The 24476-nt window shown below is 43.6% G+C and overlaps 1 protein-coding gene across 2 annotated transcripts in view; it reads left to right on the top strand.

Moving 5' to 3' along the window:
• The window catches only part of ARHGAP19 (Rho GTPase activating protein 19), a 118329-nt gene that overhangs the window by 49780 nt on the left and 44073 nt on the right, over positions 1-24476 (top strand). For both annotated transcript variants that reach the window (XM_033943242.1, XM_033943241.1), the window contains exons 3-5: positions 58-138; positions 8930-9139; positions 11188-11414. In XM_033943242.1, coding sequence (XP_033799133.1) covers positions 58-138; positions 8930-9139; positions 11188-11414 — 518 coding nt within the window. The remainder of the gene's footprint in view (positions 1-57; positions 139-8929; positions 9140-11187; positions 11415-24476) is intronic.

A 24476-nucleotide genomic window follows, 5' to 3' on the forward strand; every position in this document is an offset into this window, starting at 1 on the left:
ATGTTTGGCATTGTTTTATATTGTGAATGCATCACTTTTCTGTTTTCTGATTTCTAGACAAAGGGTTGATATTTGGAGCATCATTAACAGAAGAAGGCATTGCCCAGATCTATCAGCTTGTTGACTACCTACACAAAAGTAAGCAAATGAGCACACTGCTAATTTTATTACTGTTAAATTGCAAAATAACAACATAAAGTCTCGTAGATCGCTAATACCTTGTAGTAGAGCAGGAGCAACTCCTGGAATAAACAGTTTTGTACACTTGGTGTGTTATAAAATACGCTTGTACATATTGTCCAATGCTGTATATACTTGAATGTAAACCAAGGTAATATTTCTCCCTTCTTTTTGGGGGGAAAAATATAAATCAGGGATTTAAATTCAAGTATTCCTCTCTCTCTCCTTTCTTCCTTTCTTTTTCCCTGTGGCATTCCTCCTATTCTCTCTCTTCCCCGAGGTGCCCCCACCCCAAACTGGAAACTCCCACTTCCTCCCCATTCTGCCATGTAGACAATCCCCCTCCCCCGGACCCAATGGGCTTACCTTACAGCCCTGGTGATCCAGTTGCAAAGTGGAGCAGGGACGATCCCTATACATTTCTGCCCATGCAATCTCCATAACAAAAATAGCTGCTGCAAGTTCCAATGGCAGTCTCATGAGATTGCCATTGGATGTTGTGATAGTCATTCTGGGATTAGAACCGACATGGAACAAATCCTGTCCAAGCTGGCTCCAATCCCAAAATGACCGCTGTGATCTTCTGAAATTGTCTGATTTATTGATATTGTCTGTGATTGTGCAATGATGCTTTGATGTTTTATGAGGTTTTTATGATATTCTTGATGTGTTTTGTCTCTGTATTTTGTCAGTTTTATTTGCTTATTTTCCTCGCCTAGATTTGTAGATAGGCGGGTTATGAATAATTTGAAATAAATAAATCTTGCCAAATTGCTGCTGGAACTTGCAGCAGCCATTTTCACATACAGACTGCATGGGCAGGCGTGTATGAGTAACAGCTTGGCATGCAGGTCTGTCTTATGCATATTCATTACCATTCACACTAGAAGTGCACTTAAAGTCAATGCTTGTGTATAATTTCAATCCTCAAAAGAACACAAGTCTAATTTCAAATAATAATTCAAATATTTTTGAATAATATGATGTGCTCAGACCCATAATCAATATGCCACAGGATAGGCAAGGTTTACCATGGGACCATCAATGTCCCAACCGCCCATTCCATGTCACTCATAATCCAATATTGTTACCACCTTTTTATATATATATATACTAGTGTTTAAGCCAGTTACATTAACGGGTGCTAGAGTAGATGTCTGTCTGTTTTATTTTCTTTGTCTCTCTCTCCTTGGACACTGTCTGTCTGTCATTCTTTCTGTCTGTGTCTCTTCCTGTCCCCTCCCCCACAAAGCAGCCCCCCTCTCCCCCTGCCCTGTGTTGTGCCATGCCTGTTTTTGTTTTTTTTAGAATAATTTTTATTGAGATAGCAGCTGTTCTTACCCTCCCTCCCACTGGCACGAGGCTCCTCTTCAAAGCAGCCTGCTGAGGTTCGCGTCAGAGGGAACATGCTACCAGGTGGAGAGTGGCCTGCGAGGTTCTCTATAGCCAGCCGGCGAACCTCAGCAGGCTGCTTTGGTGAGTGAGGGTGGGAGGGGGAATTGCCAGAGTGTTCCCTGCCGCCGTGTTCTAAAATAGAATTCGGCACAGACCCAGAGATCACTGCGGCTGGGAACACGAAACCCTAAGTGTGCATCCTAGAGGATAATCAGTACATTATTAAACCATAACCAATACTTGTACTTTTGTAAAGGTGTTACAATACAGTTAGCCTTTTCTGAGTTGGTTCTCAATGCAGCCCTCTTATGGCATTAGTAGTGTGTACTAATCGACCTGAGGCAGTGTAGTAATGATCTACCTGAACCGAGTTCCTGCCTTCTCCTATCTGGGTCCAATTTCCTTCCCACCCCAGCCCTAGTTCCCTGAGGTAATAGAAGCTTCGTTTGCATTGGCAACAGCTGTCTACGTTGCCAGCCATCCGAACCACCCGGAAGAAAGAGAGGGGGAGGGGCTAGACAATACGGCGAGCGGGCAGCGGTGGCGGGTGTGATGCGGAATTTTCCCGCACCACCGAGTGATGCCGCCTCCCTGTGCCCACGTCCTGCCGTCACCGCGCCTGATGGAGTCGCAGGTGCGCCTCGCTGCCCAACCTGACAGAGCGCGTGCTGGAGCTGACCCCGAGCCCAGCCTTGATCCACGCGGTACTGGGCGATTTCACCCTGAGCGCAGCGACAGCCACCATGGCCGGCAATTGGGGCAGTGAGTACGCGGCTCAGGAGACCGGGAAGGTAACTGCACTATCATCCTGGTGATTCTCAAGCACCAGCAACTGCGCACTGTCACCAACGCCTTCACCCTGTCGCTGTCGCTCTCTGACCTGCTCATGGCGCTCCTCTGCTTGCCCTTCTCCTTTGCCATGCTGTTCCCTGTCGCCGTGTTCTAAAATAGAATTCAGCCACGGAACAGAAAACACGGCGGCAGGGATCACAAAACCCTAAGTGCGCATGCGCATTTAGGTTTTTATTATATAGGATATAACCTTGGTTTGCGAGCATAATTCGTTCCAGAAGCATCTTGTAATCCAAAGCACTTGTATATCAAAGCGAATTTCCCCATAGGAAATAATGGAAACTCAGACGATTCGTTCCGCAGCCCAAAAACTTTAATACAAAATACTATACAGTACATACTTGTATTGCAAGACCTCGTTAATTTAGAACAGTCAGTACACTCCTGCAGCATCAGAGAGAGAACCATCGGCTCAGTTGTGATGATGTGACGCGTGTATACTGTATGTACTTGTATTGCAAGACTTTGCTTATTTAGAACAGTCATTACACTCTTGCAGGGTCAGAGAGAGAAGAACCTTCGGCTCAGTTGTGATAATGTGATATGTGTATACTCTATGTACTTGTATTGCAAGACATTGCTTGTATATCAAGGTAAAATTTAATAAAATGTTTTGCTTATCTTGCAAAACACATGCAAACCAAGTTACTTGCAATCCAAGGTTTTACTGTATATGTGTATATATATATATATATATATATATATATATATATATATATATAATAATAACTTTTATTTGTATACCGCAATACCACAAGCAGTTCAGAGCAGTTTACAGAGGAAGAGACTACATATACAGTGATGTTACAGAGAATATTGTCAAGTACATTGGTAACAAATTTCAATTACATTAGTGAGCCGAAAGAGGTTAGGTATAACCGGAAATATGTCGGAGATATAGCAGGTAATGCAGCGATATATAGATTTTTTTTTTTTTTTTAAATCACTTTTACTTATCTTTGTAGTATGATTGGCGGTTCCTCTGCGTCGCAGCTTTCCTATTTGAATTACAATACAAAGACTCAAAGGACTCCTTCCGACTTGAGTTTCGCTAGTCTTGGGTTCTTCAGGAGGGGACACCCACTACAACATACATATAAAACACAAAAACTGAACGCCTAAAACCCCTGTTAAACTGCACTCAGAATCTTTGCTTATATGTTAATAATTAGCCCCATCAATCTTGTACTTCTTTAATGGTACCCCAACCAACTATAATGTTAGAAGAGTAATCCAAACCCATTCTGAGTACATCGATGTCAGTGGCAATCAAAAACACCGCCGGCCACTGGATCCTTTTAAACACTGCCTGCACATACGATCCCGAATATCTGGCTCCACCCCAATGCATTTGGCCAACCATACTCATATGCGTTAAGCCTTATGCACCATATCAGAAGTTATGTGACGCACAACTAAACACATGCCTTACCCACCAAAATCACCCGAATGTTAGCTTTACTCAGACCATACTATCAACCATGCTCCTACCATCTTCTCTCAACTATACATTAGCATACACTTGATACACACCCAAGCTAAATACATGTCTTATTCACTCAATCGCTCTCTCATATCCAAGCTAACTACCGTATTTTCGCGGATATAACGCGCGCGTTATACGTGATTTTACGTACCGCGCATACCCCTCGCGCGTTATATGCCTGAGCGCGGTATACAAAAGTTTTTAAACATAGTTCCCACCCCGCCCGATGCCCGATTCACCCCCCCAGCAGGACCGCTCGCACCCCCACCCCGAACGACCGCTCGCACGCGCTCCCACCCGCACCCGCATCCACGATCGGAGCAAGAGGGAGCCCAAGCCCTCTTGCCCGGCCGACTCCCCGACGTCCGATACATCCCCCCCCCCGGCAGGACCACTCGCACCCTCACCCCGAAGGACCGCCGACTCCCCAACAATATCGGGCCAGGAGGGAGCCCAAACCCTCCTGGCCACGGCGACCCCCTAACCCCACCCCGCACTACATTACGGGCAGGAGGGATCCCAGGCCCTCCTGCCCTCGACGCAAACCCCCCCCCCCCAACGACCGCCCCCCCCCCCAAGAACCTCCGCCCGTCCCCCAGCCGACCCGCGACCCCCCTGGCCGACCCCCACGACACCCCCACCCGCCTTCCCCGTACTTTGTGTAGTTGGGCCAGAAGGGAGCCCAAACCCTCCTGGCCACGGCGACCCCCTAACCCCACCCCCCCCTACATTACGGGCAGGAGGGATCCCAGGCCCTCCTGCCCTCGACGCAAACCCCCCTCCACCCCAGCCGACCCGCGACCCCCCTGGCCGACCCCCACGACCCCCCAACCCCCCTTCCCCGTACCTTTGGAAGTTGGCCGGACAGACGGGAGCCAAACCCGCCTGTCCGGCAGGCAGCCAACGAAGGAATGAGGCCGGATTGGCCCATCCGTCCTACAGCTCCGCCTACTGGTGGGGCCTAAGGCGCGTGGGCCAATCAGAATAGGCCCTGGAGCCTTAGGTCCCACCTGGTGGCGCGGCCTGAGGCACATGGGCCAAACCCGGCCATGTGTCTCAGGCCGCGCCCCCAGGTGGGACCTAAGGCTCCAGGGCCTATTCTGATTGGCCCACGCGCCTTAGGCCCCACCAGTAGGCGGAGCTTTAGGACGGATGGGCCAATCCGGCCTCATTCCTTCGTTGGCTGCCTGCCGGACAGGCGGGTTTGGCTCCCGTCTGTCCGGCCAACTTCCAAAGGTAAGGGGGGTGGGGGGGTCGGCCAGGGGGGTCGCGGGTCGGCTGGGGGGGAGGGGGGTTTGCGTCGAGGGCAGGAGGGCCTGGGATCCCTCCTGCCCGTAATGTAGTGCGGGGTGGGGTTAGGGGGTCGCCGTGGCCAGGAGGGTTTGGGCTCCCTTCTGGCCCAACTACACAAAGTACGGGGAAGGCGGGTGGGGGTGTCGTGGGGGTCGGCCAGGGGGGTCGCGGGTCGGCTGGGGGACGGGCGGAGGTTCTTGGGGGGGGCGGGCATTGGGGGGAGGGGTTTGCGTCGAGGGCAGGAGGGCCTGGGATCCCTCCTGCCCGTAATGTAGTGCGGGGTGGGGTTAGGGGGTCGCCGTGGCCAGGAGGATTTGGGCTCCTTCCTGGCCCAATATTGTCGGGGAGTCGGCGGTCCTTCGGGGTGGGGGTGCGAGTGGTCCTGCCGAGGGGGGAGAAGAATCGGACGTCGAGGGGGGGCATCAGGCTTTCAGGATGGGGACAGGACTTCAAGGGGGGACAGGCAGATCTTCAAGGGGGACAGGCACGGAGAGGCGGGGCAGTGCACCGAAAGTCAGGGCGGGTGAACGGTGAGTCGGGGCAACCAGAGGAGAGTCGGGGCAGTGCACCGAAAGTCAGGGTGAGTCGGGGCAACCAGAGGAGAGTCGGGGAGGGCGAAAGGAGAGTCGGGGTGGCCAGAGGAGAGTCGGGGAGAGCGAAAGGAGAGTCGGGGTGGCCAGAGGAGAGTCGGGCAGCATGCGCGTTATATTCCTGAGCGCGGTATAGAAAAGTTTTTGTACATATCATCGTGATTTCTGCGCGCTATACCCCTGTGCGCGTTTTACAATGGTGCGCGTTATATCCGCGAAAATACGGTAATTCCAACCACTCATTCTATCATCCATATAACCAAACCAATGCCCTTCGTCTTCTATAAACTGTCCCATTCACTGCTACTTCTCCTGCGCTCATCTCAAAACAATCCCACTCACAACTATTTGGAGGTGCACTAAAGTCACCTGTTTTCACTTTAGCGATGATCGCTGTTATCTACCCAGTGCACAAAACGGCCCACCGCATGTTTTTCCCCTTGATCGCCCATTTTCCGATCCAGCCATACAAACTAGCTAAAACCCCATGCAAAATAGTCAAGCAATTGATGCACTGACATCACTCGGCTATTCCAAATGAAGTTTTAGCGATCGTAAAAACTGATTGCTCTAGACCTGTGGGTAATTAATCAAATTCATTCTAATTCACAACAATATCTATCTGCAAATCATGGGCACGGTTTTGGGCAACAGGATGGCACCACACGGCATATCAGACAGAACCTCTAAAATACTATCGATTATACTGATGACATTTTTATGATTTGGACTGAGGGAGACGAGACTCTCAAACATTTTTACAATTCTTTCAATACACACCATCCTACAATCAAATTCAAAATTCTCCTCAGAAAAAGCCAGCGTTCTTAACATCACAGTTTCTATCAACAGGAAACCCACAGACAGATGCAGCTATTTCCACAGCTCGAGCTTCCACCTCTTACATATCGTACACAACCAAGCCACATGATACCACCGTATCTGCTCTGACCTAAGAGAGAGAGAGAAACACCTCAAAATCCTGACTGAATCTCTTAAACAAAAAGGATAAAGTTTCAAAATAATCTCCAAGAATATTGCTTCCTTCCAGAGGAAACCTATTGCAGTACAAAGATGAGAAAACCACAGAAAAATTCCCCTTGGTGGTGACATACAACCCAGAGTTGGAAAAACTGAGAGAAATTATTTTTAAAAACCTACAGCCATTACTACAGGAGAATGAATTACTGAAAGAAATATTCCCAGCTCCACCCATTCTGGCCTTCCAACAGCCATCTAATCTAAAAAACAAAAACTGGTGAAAAACACACTCACAACACAAACTCACAAGGAAGAGACTGCCACACATCTCTGCAATATACCAAACTGCAAACTTTGCCAACACATTTCACAGGACCCCACGGTCTCTCACATGGGAAAAACATTCAGTATAAGGTAATTCTTCTAATGTGGTATATATCGTTCAATGCAAAAAGTGTAAAGAAGGGTGCTATATTGAAGAAACAAGCCAGAAGCTAATAACTAGGATCGATTTACATAGATGATATATTAAAAACTGCAATGCCAACCAGGATATCACCTCCGTGGGACAACACTTCAACAAACCAGAACATTGCATCAATGATTTTATGGTGAGAATTCTAAAAGGAAATTTTGAAATCAAAATTATAAAATATTTTGATACCCACAAAACAGAACTCAACAAGGACATTGTTTTCCTATTGCATTGCAGGCTGCCCATGTCTGTCTCTTATCCACCCAGCCCCCCCTTTTTTTTTTCTTTCACCTTACCCATTCCTCTTTCGTATGGGACTATCACTGAAATGCTTTAATGTTTCACTTATATGTACTGACAGTTGTCAATGTTTGCCTATTTCTGATCTGAAGAAGGGTTACCTTTGAAAGCTAATCAAATAATGCACTAAGTTTAATTTAAAAAAAAAAAAAAGATATTACCTTTATTCCTTTTGTTTTGTTTTATTTCTATTCAATTCTATATGCTAACCTCTATAAAATAATGTCACGATCTACTAAATCGAAAGTTGCAGAGAGATCTAAGGAGATCAGAAACATGTCATAGTATTGATTATGATCAATATAAATAAAATCTGTTATAGAGTGTACTCCTTTGTAGATAGATCTAAAGTCTGTCTGTCCAGGATGTAGGGCATTTGTATTTTCTTAAAAAAAAAAATTATGCCAAGTTGTTACAAGTGTTTTTTGCAAGCATGGAAAGAAAGGGCACATGGAAGATGGACACGGTAATTAAGAGGATTCTTTGGCTCTCTTGCCCCCTCTTCTACGAAACCGCGCTAGCGGTTTCTAGCGCAGGGAGCCGCGCTGAATGGTCCGTGCTGCTCCCGATGCTTATTGAGTTCCTTGGAGCATCTGAAGCAGTGCAGGCCATTCAGCGCGGCTCCCCACACTAGAAATCGCTAGCGCAGTTTCATAGAAGAGGGGGTTAGTGTCTTTTAAGTGCAAAAGATAATTGCGGTTTTCCATTCAGGTGGAATGTCCCATTATGGAGACTCATGGCAGTTATAAAGAAGGAAAGAAGAGGGACTTGAAAGCAATTAACCCCAAAATTGTTTTCTTTCCCTTTCCATTTTATTTAACTTAAAGAGCTGTTTCCTTTTTTATGGTTGTTTTCAATTTGGTACACTGCCTTATCTCCTCCCACCTTGCCAGCTACTCATTCAGATATTGCCCCTTTTACTAAAGTCAGCATGTTTGAGCTAGATATTAGTTTAGCTTTTTTTTTTTTTTAATCAAATCATACAGTATGATTATCACTGCTTCCCAAGTGGCCTTCTGTGTGGACATTAGACACATTTACTCAGGCAAATGGAAATGGAACTTACAAAGAAAAGGGTGATGTACTTACAAAAAAGCATCTGAAATCTTTCTATGTATTTAAGATTGTGCAGATGGGATACTGTAGTCCATATCAAGTGACTTTACTAGTAGTGCTGCATCCAGAAATACAGAGTATTGGCACTGGAACAGTTAAATCACATTTTGAATTATTTTAACATAAAGTGCTTTTTGATGAACTTGTTTTCTATTTCTATATAAATACGGTTTTAAAGTACATTTAGTATGGTAAGAGAAAAAGTAGTTTATGGAAACTTTCATGGTGATGTTTTTGTCTGTACCTTTCCTCTCCATGAAGATCTCCGTACTGAGGGATTGTTTCGTGTGCCTGGTAACAGCATCAGACAGCAGATGCTAAAAGACGTTTTGAACAATGGGGGCGATATTGATCTGGACTCGGGTGAGTTTCATCCAAACGATGTGGCTACCCTGCTGAAGATATTTTTGGGTGAATTGCCTGAGCCCTTATTGACCCACCGACATTTTCATGCCCATCTCAAGATTGCAGGTGAGTGGATGTTGTTTGCAGCAACTGAAATATTTTTATATACGGTTTCTGAGTTGGTTTTATTCTACCATATTGCATTTGTTAAATCTCACTCAAGTATCAAAAATGTTGAAGTAGCAATAATGACATTTTATAATATTTATGACTGCAAAATTTGTGTAATGACTCCTGGGTTACTGTTTGCAGCTTTTGTTAAAGCAATAGAGCTTGCTTTTGTTTAAATTTTCAATCCTAGATTTTGCTTTTATGAATTCTTTTAGGAATACTGTAATGAAATAGCTTTTAAGAGATATCTAGACATGCCCTGTTATACTGCAGAGTATTGAATAATTTTTTAAGTCATCTGTTTATCTCTGTATTTGGGGAAACTGAGGATATGAAGTACAACATGTTTGTACTGATTTATTTTAGGATAAGGATGTAAGCGGATATTTCCTAAACTTGTTTTATCACACACAGCCAGTCAAGTAGCATAAAATAGACATACACATACCCACCCCACTGGTGCTGTCTAGCATTCTTTGTAACCGGTTTCTAGAAGATTTGTAGTATGCAATTTCCAAATATGCAATGAGTGCTGGTTAAATAGAGCTAATTGAGAATATCTTAAACGTCTAGGCCAGGGGTGCCCAATGCGTCGATCGCGATCGACCAGTAGCTCAGGAAGGCAACGTGAGTCGATCGCGGAGCCCATCCCGGGCTCCGTGACAGACTCTTGTTGCCGTCCTGATCTACGGGCCGAACAGCCTTCCTCTCCAGTGTTCTCCCTAGGGCTTTTTAGCTGGGCGGTCTGCCCAGCTGTCATCTGCCGCTGCTGAACATTAAAAAACCCCAAAGAAAACCGGCTTGGAGATTTCAGCCCGTAGCGAACTTATGCTCCGGGCTCTAACATGTGCGTGCTGGCTTCTCTTCTCTTCCCTCCAAAACCGGAAGTTATGTCCGGGGGGGGGGAGAAGGGAAGCCGGCACGCACATGTTGAGAGCCCTGAAGCAAGCGTTCGCTACGGGCTAAAGCGGGAGACAGGTTAGTGAAGCATTTGTTCTTCTTCCTGCCGGGTGCTGCCTACTTTCTGTTTCCGCGAAGGCAGGACCCGGCAGCATTTCCCCCAATAGGTTGATCACGATCTTGGGCTGATCAGCCTTCCTCTTCCCAACGGCAGAATTGACGTCGGGGAGAGGAATGCTGATTGGCTGAAGCAGGGAGAGCTTGGGGCCTGTTATTGGTGGCGTTTGGGTCCTGGTCCCCGATGGCAATGGCAGTGGCAGTGGCTTGGGGGAGGGCAGGGAGAAAGAAAGAAAAAGGGCAGGCAGGGAGACAGAAGGAAAGAAGAGAAACAGAAAAAAAAGAAAGGGAGGCAGAGAGAAAGAAAGGGCAGGGAAGAGGAAGGAAAAGTTGGGGGAAGGAATGAGGTCTGGAGGGAAGGAATGAGGTCTGGAGGAAAGGAAGCATACAGGCTAAAAGAAGGGAAGAAAGATTGTATGCACAGTCAGAAGAAGAAAGTGCAACCAGAGACTCATGAAATCACCAGACAAGGTAGGAAAAATTATTTTATTTTAAATTTAGTGATCAAAATGTTTCTGAATTTATATCTGCTGTCTATATTTTACACTAAGGTCCCCTTTTACTAAACCGCAATAGAGGTTTTTAGCGCAGGGAGCCTATGAGTGTCGAGAGCAGCGCTGGGCATTCAGCGCAGCTCCCTGCGCTAAAAACTGCTATCGTGGTTTAGTAAAAAGGGAGGGGGGTATATTTGTCTATTTTTGTATGGTTGTTACTGAGGTGATAGTGCATAGAGTCATCTGCTTTGACCTCTTTGAAAAACCCTGGAATAGGAATGATAATTAACATTTTCTATGCGTACAGTGTGCTTTGTGTTTTTTTTTTAATTTTATTGTTGGTAGATCATTTTGACTTGGTCATTTAAAAAGTAGCTCGCAAGCCCCAAAAGTGTGGGCACCCCTGGTCTAGGCTTTTATTTTTTGTACATACGACATGTGATAGTGTTTGTGTTGACTTGTTCCTCCAATTTTGATCTTTGTGGCTTTAAGATCTAATGCTGTTTGATGACCGAGGCAATAAGACAGACATGCCTGATAAAGAGCGTCGAATAGAAGCACTGCAGCTGCTCTTCTTACTTCTCCCAGCAGCCAACCGGAATTTTCTGAAGCTTCTTCTAGACCTGCTCTACCAAACAGCAAAGAAACAAGACCGCAACAAGATGTCTGCCTATAACCTGGCCCTCATGTTTGCACCACATATTTTGTGGCCAAAAAATGTATGTCATGTTGAAATATTTTATTTAGTTGGTTGGTCACTAGAGGAGGGATGAGTTAGAGAGGACTAAAGTTTAGCTTTTCCAGAAAAACTTATGCTTGCCAAAAGACAAAAAGCAGCTACTGTAATCACGTCCTATGTTCAGCCATATTTCAATGGTCACTATGCAATATTTTTTTTTGTTCCTGGGTAATAATTGTTCTTTCTTAATTGCCTATGCCACAAAAAGTATAGAAAATAGCTATCTTTCCCCTCAAACTTTGCTTTTATGATCAGGACATTAATATTTTGGAATTTACCTTTTCTGCAGAACATTCAAGATTGATTCCAAGCTGAGTAAACTTAGGGACCCTTTTACTAATATGCAGTAGGGTATTGCTGCGTGGCAAACAATACCACAGGCGTACTGCATTTGCTGCAGTAAAAAAAGATTTACCGTGCAGCAATTCTGGCTGTAAGGCTTATTGCGGCTGTGGGCAGAGGAAGGGACATGCATACCCACAATGTACTGTGACACTTCTTACTGCCAAGTTAGCGCAGGAACCTTTACTGCCTGCAGATAGGCAGGCAGTAAGGGCTTTTCAGACATGCTGTTAGTGCATGTGGGTAGAAACCTGCCTCTTGACAGACACACCTACGAGCCACGCTTTTTTGACCTGTGGAAATTTCTGAATTGCCATGGGCCAAAATCGACAGTAGGTGCCTCCTGTGCTAATTTTGGCCATAGACCTTAGTAAAAGGGGCCCTCATAGTAACTTCAAGAACTTTCTAGAACTTTCCATCAATATAAATAGTAGTACAACATAGCTATAGAGATCTTAAGCCCTCCCCCCAAAAAAAAAAGTTCAGTTCCAACTGCCTAAGTGGTAATATCTGCATTATTTTAGATGGCATCCAGAGGCTGCAAAAATCCCACAGATGCATTTTGCTTTGTATACAGCCAATTTATCAAAACAAGAGTGAAAAAGTAGTCCATGGAAGCATCTGCTAAGATATATGATGCCTACAAGGCATATTTCAGCATGCCTGTTGGGGATCAAGACAAACTTTGGGCACCTCGCTTCACATGCGAGCACTGGGAGCACCTGGCTTGGCCTCCGCGTGTGTGGGTCGCCGGAATAGATGGACCTAGGGTCTGATCCAGCGTAGGCATTTCTTATGTTCTTATGCCAAAAAACTTTGGAAGGTAAGACAATTTTGTTTCTCACTGAGATGGCAGAATTTTCTGTTATAAAATTTCTTAGGAGAAAGGGACTTCTAGACTGCCTTTCTGTAGTTTTACAACTATGCTCAAAGTGGTTTTACATACAGGTACTTCAAGCATTTTCCATATCTGTCCTGGTGGGCTCACAATCTCTCTAATGTACCTGGGGCAGTGGAGGATTAAGTGACTTGCCCAGAATTTCATTTTAAAAAATATTTAAATTTAAAAATTTTCAAAGTTATTTGAAAATATATCATATGTGGGTATGCATGAGCTTCCCCATACCTGCTCCCAAAAGAGAGAGCAGTTATCTTCAGAAGAGAGCAGCAAGACAGAGTGAGGGAGGCATTGTAGATCCAGTTTACAATATCAGTGGTACAGCTGATGAGAGAAACTCATACTATCCAAATCAAAAAGACCTCAATGACTTGATCAGAGATCTTGGTCTCACCAAATCCAGTGCTGAACTTTTGATGTCTAGGCTCAAGCAGTGCAACTTCTTGGATAAAAGTGTGCAAGTCACAGATCATAGGAAGCATCACCAAGTTTTTTTCACCACCTTCACCCATCAGAAGAGTACAGAAAGGAGTACCAGGTGAAACTGAAAGAAGCCAAGAGAGAGAAACGTCTTGTGAAAGCGTAAAATCAATAAAATCTTTGAACTTTAAAAAAAAAAAAAAATGTAAAAAAGGGAGACCACTTTTTTCAGATATATTAGTGAAAGGAGGAAGATAAATAATGGAAATGCGAAACTAAAAGATGCTATGAACCGATATGTGGAGAGTGATGAGGAAAAAGCAAACATGCTAAATGAATACTTCTGTGTTCATGGAAGAAAATCCTGAAGAAGGACCAAGATTGTCTGGCAAAGTTACACATGAAAATGGAGTAGATTCTACACCGTTTACGGAGGAAAGTGTTTATGAACAACTTGAAAAACTGAAGGTGGACAAAGAGATGGGACCGGACGGGATCCATCCCAGGATACTGAGGAAGTACTGGGGTACTTTTAATGTCTATTTGGCATCACTGGGTGAGAAACTTGTACCTTGTAATATGAAAATCTTTAGCTAAGCAGATGATATAATGATTGCTATACTCATGCCAACGAATTTGACTGCATCGTTAAACACAATTCAAGCGATTATGTCCATCATGAATACCTGTATGAAAGATTACAAACTTAAGGTAAATTCAAATAAAACTAGGTTCTTTTTAGCCTCTCCTTCGAACAAGATGGTAGTTAGAGAGCTTATGTTAGGCGGAACCACTTATTCCATTGAATCTGAAATTAACATCATGGGAGTATACTTAGACAGAAATTTAACTATGAAAGCATTCACCTCTGCGTTGGGGAAAAAAATGCTTCTTCATCCTTTGGAAGTTGCGTACCATAAAATCTTATTTTGAACCTATGGCATCAGACTTCTTGTCCAATCCTTAATACTTAGCACTTTAGATTACTGTAATTTAGTTCATATTGCAGGACATCGAACAAATATACTTAGACTTAAAAGAGTTCAAAATGTCGTAGTATACTTGATCTTTGATTTGAAAAAATCAGATCATATTACATTTTACTACAGAAAGCTTCATTGGCTTCCGTTTGAGGCTCATGTGTTATTCAAACTGGGCACTCTCTGCTATAAAGTCTTACATAGCCAAGCGCCAAAGTATTTACTAGAATTATTTACTTTGTTTACACCAAACCATTCTTTACGCAGCTCTTCTCTATTTATCTTCTCCCCCACTCTGCTCGAGGTTGTACTCAAAAGAGATTCCAACAGCATCTGCTTGCTTATCAGGCAGTGAGCTGGGGCAGGGAGTTACGCTCTTTATTCACAAAGTCTTGTTACATTACATTACATTAGTGATTTCTATTCCGCTTTACATTTTAGAAAACTACTAAAATCAATATTCACAAAATTTCTAGAGCACTAATATGATTTTATGACAAGTTTTGTAGATCACTGGAAATGTCCAGTTTTTATCTTTCACATCGATCCATATGGTTTTGCGGTCTAGAAATGTAAATGTAATGTCATGTAAGCTTTCAGTGGGCACTTTGGAGCATATGTTGGTCACATGTCCTTACATGGTTGATTATTGGGATAACGTTTGGTCAACTATTTCTAAGGTACTTTCTATGTCGGAACCTTTATCTTATCTTATCAAATAGTTATATTGGGCACTATTGGGATAGATGGTGGGTTGGATACTCAATTATTGAAGAACCTAGTAATGATGACTATTAAATCAATACTCTTTCACTGGAAATATTTTTCTAAATTGGATTACAATAACTGGTGGAATTTGGTGTGTCTATATGTTAAGTATGAAAAAAATATTTGCAGTTAAATGTGACAACTTCAGGAGATTTAATAAATATGGGAACCCTTACATAAATGTTGATTTATATTCTGTGTTATGATTGTATGGTACCTTTTTGTATCCCACGACTGATATTTTGTACTCGGTGTTATAGTTTGTTTATTATGGTGCATGGTGTATTCTTTTTTAAAAAATTTAATAGAAAATATTTGTGGAGAATCTAATTGGGTTACAGGATCTGAGGCAACATGGCTTTACTAAAGGTAAATCATACCAAACGAACCTGATTGAATTTCTTGATTGGGTGACCCAAGAATTGAAACAAGGACATATGCTAGATGTAATTTACTTAGATTTCAGCAAAGCCTTTGACATGGTCCCTCATAGGAGGTTCTTGAACAAACGATGGGCGGAAGTTAGGACCCAAAGTGGTGAACTGGATTAGAAACTGGTTGACGGACAGACGCCAGAGGGTGATGGTTAATTGAATTTGCTCAGAAGAAGGAAAAGTAGGTAGTGGAGTCCCTCAGGGTTTGGTTCTGGGACCGATCCTGTTCAATATGTTTGTGAGTGACTTTGCTGAAGGGTTAGAAGGCAAGGTTTGCCTTTTTGTAGATGATACCAAGATTTCTAACAGAGCAGACACTGAGGATGGAGTGGAAAACATGAAAAAGGATTTGAAAAAGTTAGAGGAATGGTCTAATATCTGGCAACTAAAATTCAATGCAAAGAAATGCAGAGTAATGCATTTGGGGATTAGCAATCGGAAGGAACCGTGTATGCTGGGAGGTGAGAAGCTCATATGCATGGATGGGGAGAGGGACCCTGGGGTGATAGTGAACGAAGATCTAAAGGCAAAGAAACAGTGTGACAAAGTGGTGGCTGTTGCCAGAAGGATGCTGGCCTAAATAAAGAGAGGTATAACCGGTAGAAGAAAGAAGGTGATGATGCCCCTGTACAGGTCATTGGAGGCCCCCACCCCCTTATATTATTGTGTTCAGTTTTAGAGGCTATATCTGGCAAAGGACATAAGAAGACTTGAAGCGGTCCAGAGGAGGGTGACAAAAATGGTAGGAGGTTTGCGCCAAAAGACGTATGAGGAGAGAGACTGGAAGCCCTGAATCAGGCATCTACCACCCTCTATGTGAAAAAGAATTTCCTAACATTGCTCCTGAGTCTTCCTCCCTGTAACCTCAAATTATGCCCTCTAATTTTACCATTTTCTTTTCTCTGGAAAAGGTTTGATTCTATATTATTACCTTTCAAGTATTTAAACTCCCTCCTCTCCTCCAGGGTATACATATTTAGGTCTTCCAGTCTCTTCTTATTCTTCTTTTGGTTCAAACCCATTATCATTTTTGTCGCCTTCCTCTGGACCGCTTTAAGTCTTTTTATATCCTTCACCAGATATAGCCTCTAAAACTGAACACAATACTCCAAGTGCGGCATCACTAATGACCTATATAGGGGCATCAATACCTCCCTTCTTCTGCTGGTTATTTCTATTTTTATACAGCCTAGCATCCTTCTGGCTACAGCCACCGCCTTATCACACTGTTTAGATACCTTTAGATCCTTAGACACAATCACGCCAAGGTCCCTCTTTTCATCAGTGCTTATCAGCCTCTCACCTCTCAGCACATACAGTTCCCTCGGATTTCTACCCCCAAACCTTCAAGACATCTTCCCTAATCTGTCTGAAGCAAAGGTCAAAGCTGGTGTCTTCATTGAACCACAGATAAAGAAGATCCTGGTGTGCAAGGAATTTTCCAAAAAGCTTACTAGGAAGGAGAAAGTGGCTTGGAACAGCTTTGTCCTAGTGGCTCGGGGCTTCCTGGGCAATCACAAGGCTGAAAACTACATGGAGTTGGTTGAAAATCTGATGAAGAATTACAGTAAAATGAGCTGTTGTATGTCTCTCAAAGTCCATGTCCTTGATGCTCATATTGAGACATTCAAGGAGAACATGGGAGCATACTCAAAGGAGCAAAGTAAGCGCTTATGCCAGGATATACTGGGCTTTGAATGCTGCTACCAAGAACAATATAATTAGAACGTGATGGAAGACTACATCTGAGGGCTGATTCATGAAAGTGACTTAGAATATAATCACAAATCATGAAGAACTACTCACTTCTAAATCTTCAGTAGTCATCTTTGTATAACTTCAATATGTTATTTGTGATTCATACTCGTATGTTGCTTTTTGTGACTATAAGAATGAAAAGAAGAAACTTCAGCATTTTCACATTTTAAATAGATAAATTGCAAAATTTGACTATCCTGGTCACAAAAGCAAAGTTTTATGGAAATAACTGTAACAGACATTTTCTATACATTTTGGAAATTACACTTACTGCCCAGTAACAAAAATCACGTTACATAGTGTAGTCTGAAATTGATTTACCATAGGAGGATGCAACAGTGGAGCTCTGGCAGTAAAATTCTCCCACAGAGCTCCACCAAACCATGAGCTTTCATCTATTTCTGCAAGTTTTACAAGACCTCTAAGTTGCTTTTTCTTCTGTGACCCAGTAGCAATGCAGAAGACCCAGTTTCTGCTGCTTCTCTTCTAGTTGGCCAGGATTGCAGCTGCAGTGACAGCAATGTTTAGTGCTCTCCAAGTCAGCTAGTGGAGACTCTGTTATCCTACATATGGCACAAGCTGTAGTTTGTGCCCCTTATCATAAGGATTATTGCTGTGATGATTATATAGGTGATGATCTCAAGTAATGAAAACCACTTGCTAACTACTAATGAAGACCTATAGTACTTTAGTCCAGTTACTGTAAGATCTGATTCCTGTTGAACAGGGCCAAAGCTATTGGGAAAAACAAATTTAATTCCTCTCCTTGTTAGTGTCTGTATACATACAAGATCATCAACATGTGACCATTTTTTACAGCAAAGATATCTTAGAAAACTTAGAAAGGAAGCTCTGGTGAGCAGTAAATAAAAATTTTTATATACCTTTTTCCCTTCATATGACATTTCTATTTTCTGCCTACACAAGTGACATACCTGAATAACGCCATAATTTTATTATCTTGAAGGGTTGGATGGATGCAAATTCCAAGTCCATGTTTATAGTCTACAGTTCTGTTCCTTCCTACTCTCATCTTTTGTAACCTTTGAATTACATTAATAACCCCTTCCAAATATTTTAATATTTCTCAGTGGACAAGCAGGCATAAGGAGGTGGAGCCGTTGGACGATGGGGATAGGAAGGGAGTGATTAAAGAGGTAGCTGAGAGGTTGAACACGTTCTTCTTGTCGGTTTTCACGAGAGAAGACACATCTAATATTACGGACTAAGAGGAGCTCATGAGTGGGGAACAGGCCGAAAAATTGGAGCACATAGAGGTAAGTAAGGAGGATGTCCTCAAACAGATAGACAGGTTAAAATGCGGCAAATCACCGGGCCCGGACAGGATCCACTCAAGGGTTTTGAAGGAACTAAGACAAGAAATAGCGGGCACAATCCAGCATGTTTGCAACCTATCCTTGAAAACTGGAGAGGTACCAGAGGACTGGAAATTGGCGAATGTCACACCTATCTTCAAGAAGGGATCGAGGGGTGACCCCGGGAACTACAGGCCGGTGAGCCTGACTTCAATTATAGGGAAGATGATGGAAGCTATGATCAAGGACGGCATTTGCGAGCACATCGAGAGAAATGGCCTACTGAGAACAAGCCAGCACAGATTCTGTAAGGGAAGGTCGTGCCTAACGAACCTTCTGTACTTCTTTGAGGGAATAAGCAGTCGGGTGGACAATGGGGAACCCATAGACATCATTTACCTCGATTTTCAAAAGGCTTTCGACAAGGTGCCACATGAAAGGCTGCTTAGGAAGCTGTGGAACCACGGGGTGGGAGGGGATGTGCACAGATGGATCAAGCACTGGTTGTCAGGTAGACTGCAGAGGGTCGGAGTAAAGGGCCAATATTCTGACTGGCGGGGAGTCATGAGCGGTGTGCCACAGGGATCGGTGCTGGGGCCGTTACTCTTCAACATATTTATCAATGACCTGGAAAAGGAGGCAAAGTGCGAGGTTATAAAATTTGCAGACGATACCAAACTGTGCGGCAGAGTTAGGTCCAGGGAGGAGTGTGAGGACCTGCAAAGGGACCTAGACAAGCTGGAAGTATGGGCAAACAAATGGCAAATGCGCTTTAACGTGGAAAAATGCAAGGTCATGCATATAGGGAAAAAGAACCCGTTGTTCAACTACAAATTGGGGGGGGGGCATTGTTGGGAGACAGCAGACTTGAAAGAGACTTGGGTGTGCTGGTGGATGCATCACTGAAGCCATCTGCTCAGTGCGCAGCAGCCTCGAAAAAAGCCAACAGGATGCTGGGCATCATAAAGAGGGGCATAACAACCAGGACGCGGGAAATCATCATGCCATTGTATCGAGCGATGGTGCGTCCGCTTCTGGAATACTGCGTTCAATATTGGTCGCCGTACCTCAGGAAGGACATGGCGGTACTTGAGAGAGTCCAAAGGAGAGCAACGAAACTGGTAAGAGGGCTGGAACACTGCCCATACGCCGAGAGGTTGGATAGGCTGGGGCTCTTCTCTCTAGAAAAAAGGAGGCTCAGGGGAGATATGATAGAGACCTTCAAGATCATGAGGGGCATAGAGAGGGTGGATAGGGACAGATTCTTCAGACTGAAGGGGACAACAGGTACGAGGGGGCATTCGGAGAAACTGAAGGGAGATAGGTTCAAAACAAATGCAAGGAAGTTTTTTTTCACCCAAAGGGTCGTGGACACTTGGAATGCGCTACCGGAGGAAGTGATCAGGCAGAGTACGGTACAGGGATTCAAACAGGGATTGGACGGATTCCTGAGGGATAAAGGGATCGTGGGATACTGAGAGAGGTGCTGGGATGTAATACAAGTATAGAAAGCAAACCAGGTAATAAGTATAGAAACCCAACCAGGTCGTGAATGTGCAAGACCGGAGGGTTAGGACTTCGATGGGAAGATAGGACTTCAATGGAAACCAAGGTGGCAAGGGGGCCCCTTCTGGTGAGTCAGACAGGTCGTGACCTGTTTGGGCCGCCGCGAGAGCGGACTGCTGGGCAGGATGGACCTATGGTCTGACCCGGCGGAGGCACTGCTTATGTTCTTATATTCTCACATGTGGGTGATGTCATCCATGGAACCCAATACAAACACTGCCTTGTGCACTGTCACTTTAAATCTTTAGGCAGTGTCCATACCACATGCATGCTGGTGCCTTCCCATCCAACATTAGCTCATGGGACTATCAGTTCTCAGTTTTCCACAGAGCCAAGAAGCTGTCTTCAGTTTCTCCTCAACAATTCAAACATTCAAAATCTTTTTGTGCCTTCCCATTTTTATTTTCTTGAAGTTTTCTTCATAATTCTTCATTTTTCTCATTTTTAGTCATTCCCTTGAATCTATTTACATTTTTTTCATTTTGGGTTTTTTGGCCTTTGACCACTTTGAGACTATTTTCACCCCAGGGAATATTGATTCTTTTCGGCATAGTTTTCACTCGCGCTCCCCAAGCCATCGAGTCTTTTGACTTTGCATCTATGTCAAAGAGGGTGCCAAAGGCTTCAGGGAATGTACTCGATGTAATTGGACCATTTCATGCTCTGACTTCCATAATTGGTGTGTTTGGTAGAGAATATCACGGTGACTGTTTTCCATGGTAAATCATGATAAACCTGCAGGAGCAGGGAATAATTTTGCCAGTTTGCTACGGGTTTGGGAATATCGCTTTTCACTGCCCCACGGAAGCAGTAAAGGGCCTTGTTCCTGCAGTAAAGGATGACTGTCAAGAATTGCCTCCTTCCCCACCAGCAGCCTCCCTTCCTCCCTTGCAATCCTGCAATGTCAGCAAACCCTGCCCCCTCTAAAAGCACCAACCCTCCCCCCCTCAAAAAAAACCCCAAAACCCCTGCGACTCCCCTACCAGGTCGGCCCCTTTGTGCCTCCTGCCCCGGCCTACCAGCATTTAATAAACTTCAGTGACCAAAGAGGCAATGTCACAGGCCTGCTCCGGGACCTTCCAGCCAATTCCCTCCTTCCGATGTTAACTTGATTTTTCTATGCAGCGTTCTGTAGTAATTTAGCATGTTCAGTATTCTCGATAGTGGAAGGGAGGGCAGACAGGGGTTTTGTTGACCCTTGCTCTGTATTTGTGATTTATAAAATAATTGTACAGAATATTATTTCTTTTTATACTTTAATAAAATAAGTTCAATATAAAATAACTATTTGAGGCTTGGGATCAGACGATTTGCAGGGACGGGGACAGAGATGGAACGCACAGGATAAGGACAAATTTTTTTCCCTGCATCATTCTCTAGTGTTTAGTATCTAGGTCCTGACCATTTGGATATTCGTTGTGACCTCTGCAGATGCAAAATAAGACACTTAAAGCCCGACAGCTACAATGTGAAAGACATTTTGCTTTGGTATCGACATTGAGAATGATGGGAGATTCAGTACCTGACGCACAGCCTACATCAACACTACATGCATCAGCGCTGTTTAGAGAGAGCATTGGGCTCGCCCTTCCTCCATGCCTCTCCCATCAGGGGAGGCAGCATGTAAGAAAGCTAAGAAGCATAAACATTCTTTGTTATCTTCATTCAAGACGTCCACCTCCTCAGTGCATAGTAAGCGTCTTTGCACTGTATGTTGCTCTCTATTGCTGCAGATCATGTCTCCCATGCTCAGGCAGCATGCACTGCAGACTCTTTCCATGTTAATATGTCTGGTGCAGAAACTGACTCCAGAAGGAGATCTGCGATATACTCAAACATAATTTGGGGCTACTGCAGGCCTTAAAAGCATCTGTGCTTGCCTCAGCCCAGTCTGAGGACACATTGAGGTGTCAGTGTAGATTATGTCATGCACCCCTGCTCAATGTTGAGCATTGGGATCAGCATAGACCTATTTTATGCATGCGTTGTCATCAGTAGAGAAGTTAATCTTCTGGGTCAGAGCGTTGACCCCCTGCCGCTGCACTCTTCAAAGCACAGTCAATGCTCTTCTTGATGCAAAGTAAGAATATTTTGAGGAGAGAGTGTTTGAGGAATCTGACTCAGGATATCTCAAACTGTTCTAATGAAGATCTGCCAAACTTGTCAGCAGAAGAATTCTATGGAAAACCTTCTAATTCTTCTCCACCTCAAAGGCATAAGTCTCCATCAGAGATCATATCCTTTACTAGCTTTATAAAGCAAATGGGTAAAATGGAGATGGAGGAAGAACCTCGCTCTGAGTTTCTTGTCACTGAATCCCCACCAACTGACTTTATCATTCTAAGTAGCTCCTTAAAAAATTGACACAATGTATAGAATACAAAAGTGTCCAGGGTTTGAGAGAACAGAACTTCAACATTACTCTCTAATTGTGGAATCTGCTCTAAAACTCTCATGCAATTCAAGGTCTTATGCTTCCACTCTTCCAGGAAGGTAAGCCAGAACATTAGACTCTTTTGGTAAATGCATTTTTCAATTATCTATGCTCATCAATAGAATTATAGATTACTAGTTCTATTCTTCCATTTATTTAAAGTTCTTGCTTAAAAAAAAACTTTCAGAGTATAAAGAATTCCTCTCTCAAGAGAAACTTAAATAATTGTAACACTTATCCAAGAACTTGTTCACTACAAGAGAGTTGCTAACTAGAGGCATATTTGATATGTTCAATGTATCTTCTAGAACAGTGTTTTTCAACTCATATACCACTTTGACAGTCAGGTTGTTAGGATATCCACAATGAATATGCATAAACTTGATTTGCATACATTTTCTCTATTATATACAATTTTCTTTCATTGTGGATATCCTGAAAACTTGACTGGTAAGGGAGTACTCCAAGACTGAGTTGAGAAACACTGTTCTAGAACATCAGCGGTGGCAATTGCTATGCATTGTTTAGCTTGGCTCAGGATCTCTGATATGGAAATTTCAGTCCAGGAGCACCTTTCCTTGTAAGGGGGGGGGAGGGTGATCTCCTTTGAGACAAGATTGAAAAAGTGGCTGATAAAATAAAAAAACACAGACACCATGACCATTTTGTCTATGCAGATCCATCTAGGTGTTCATACTACTACAACACAAATATGTCATTATAGTCAGCCATCTTCATCATCCTAACATAGTAACATAGTAGATGATAGCAGATAAAGACCCAAATGGTCCATCCAGTCTGCCCAACCTGATTCAATTTAAATTTTTAATTTAATCCTCTAGGCTTGCTGGTCAGCGTCCCTGTGCAAAGCAACAAAAGGGTAAAACGGACATAACTTGATATACTGCTTTTTCTGTGTGGTCTACACAATCAGAGACACAGAAGTCTCAACCTCATTCTCTGTCCAAACAGCAGTCTTCCTTTTGACTCTTTTTCTATCTTCTTTGCCTCTTCTTTCATATCAGAAGCAGATTGCTCTATTTTCACCAACGTTGGACTCTTATCCCAATGGATCTGTGGGTGCTTTGAGTTGATCTGATCAAAAAGCCTCCAAACTACCCACCAAAAGTGTCTCTCCAACTTCCTCCAGAAGACCCTCCTTTACCAGGAACTTTCAATTCTTCTACAGATAAACACAATAGAACCTATTCTTCTGCAGAAAAGAAGTCAAGGGTTCTACTCCTAAGTATTTCCTGCTACCAAAAATGACCGGAGGCCTTTGACCTATTCTAGACCTTTGAGCCCTAAACACATTTTTACTCAAGAGGTTTTGCATAGTCTCTCTGAAAACTCTTTTACCACTTCTAGAAAAATGAGATTTGCATTGCTCTCTCGATCTCAAAGAAGTCGATACTCACATATCCATCCAACCTGTTCACAGGAAGTTTCTCTGCTTCCACATAGGACCCCAACACTTCCAATTCAAGGTCTTGCCTAGAGAATGACACAGGGACATATTTGTCCCCGTCCCCGCAGAAACTCAATTTCCCCATCCCATCCCCATGAGTTTTGTTGCTGTCCCTGCCCTATTCCTGTAAGCTCTGCCTTAACCGCACAAGCCTTAAACGCTTATGATTCTAAAGTGTTTGAGGCTTGTGCAGATTCTAAAGTGTTTGAGGACAGAGCTTGCAGGAATGGGGTGGGGACTGGAAAAGAACTTGCGGGGACGAGTCGGGGAAATGAGTTCCCAAGGGGATGGAGAAAAATTTGTCCTCATGTCATTCCCTAATCTTGCCCTTTGGACTAACCTCTGTTCCTCATGTCTTCATGAAATGCCTGGTGATAGTTGCGGCAACCATTCACACATGGGGGTTTCACGTATTTCCCTATTTCGATGACTAGTGGATCAAGGCTTCATCATTGTAATCAGCTCAGCATCCCATATCCTTAATAGTTTGCTCCTCGAGCTTCTAGGATTTGTCAACTACCAAAAGTCATATCTACACCTGTCTCAAACCTTGGAATTCATAGGAGCACTCTTGAACATTATTCAAGGTTGGGTTATTCTACCTGAGCAGGGGGTCAACAATCTCATTTACCTGTGTCATACACTCTCCACCCTTAAG

This window comes from Geotrypetes seraphini, chromosome 4 (assembly GCF_902459505.1).
Source record: "Geotrypetes seraphini chromosome 4, aGeoSer1.1, whole genome shotgun sequence".
In the NCBI taxonomy this organism is placed as follows: domain Eukaryota; kingdom Metazoa; phylum Chordata; class Amphibia; order Gymnophiona; family Dermophiidae; genus Geotrypetes; species Geotrypetes seraphini.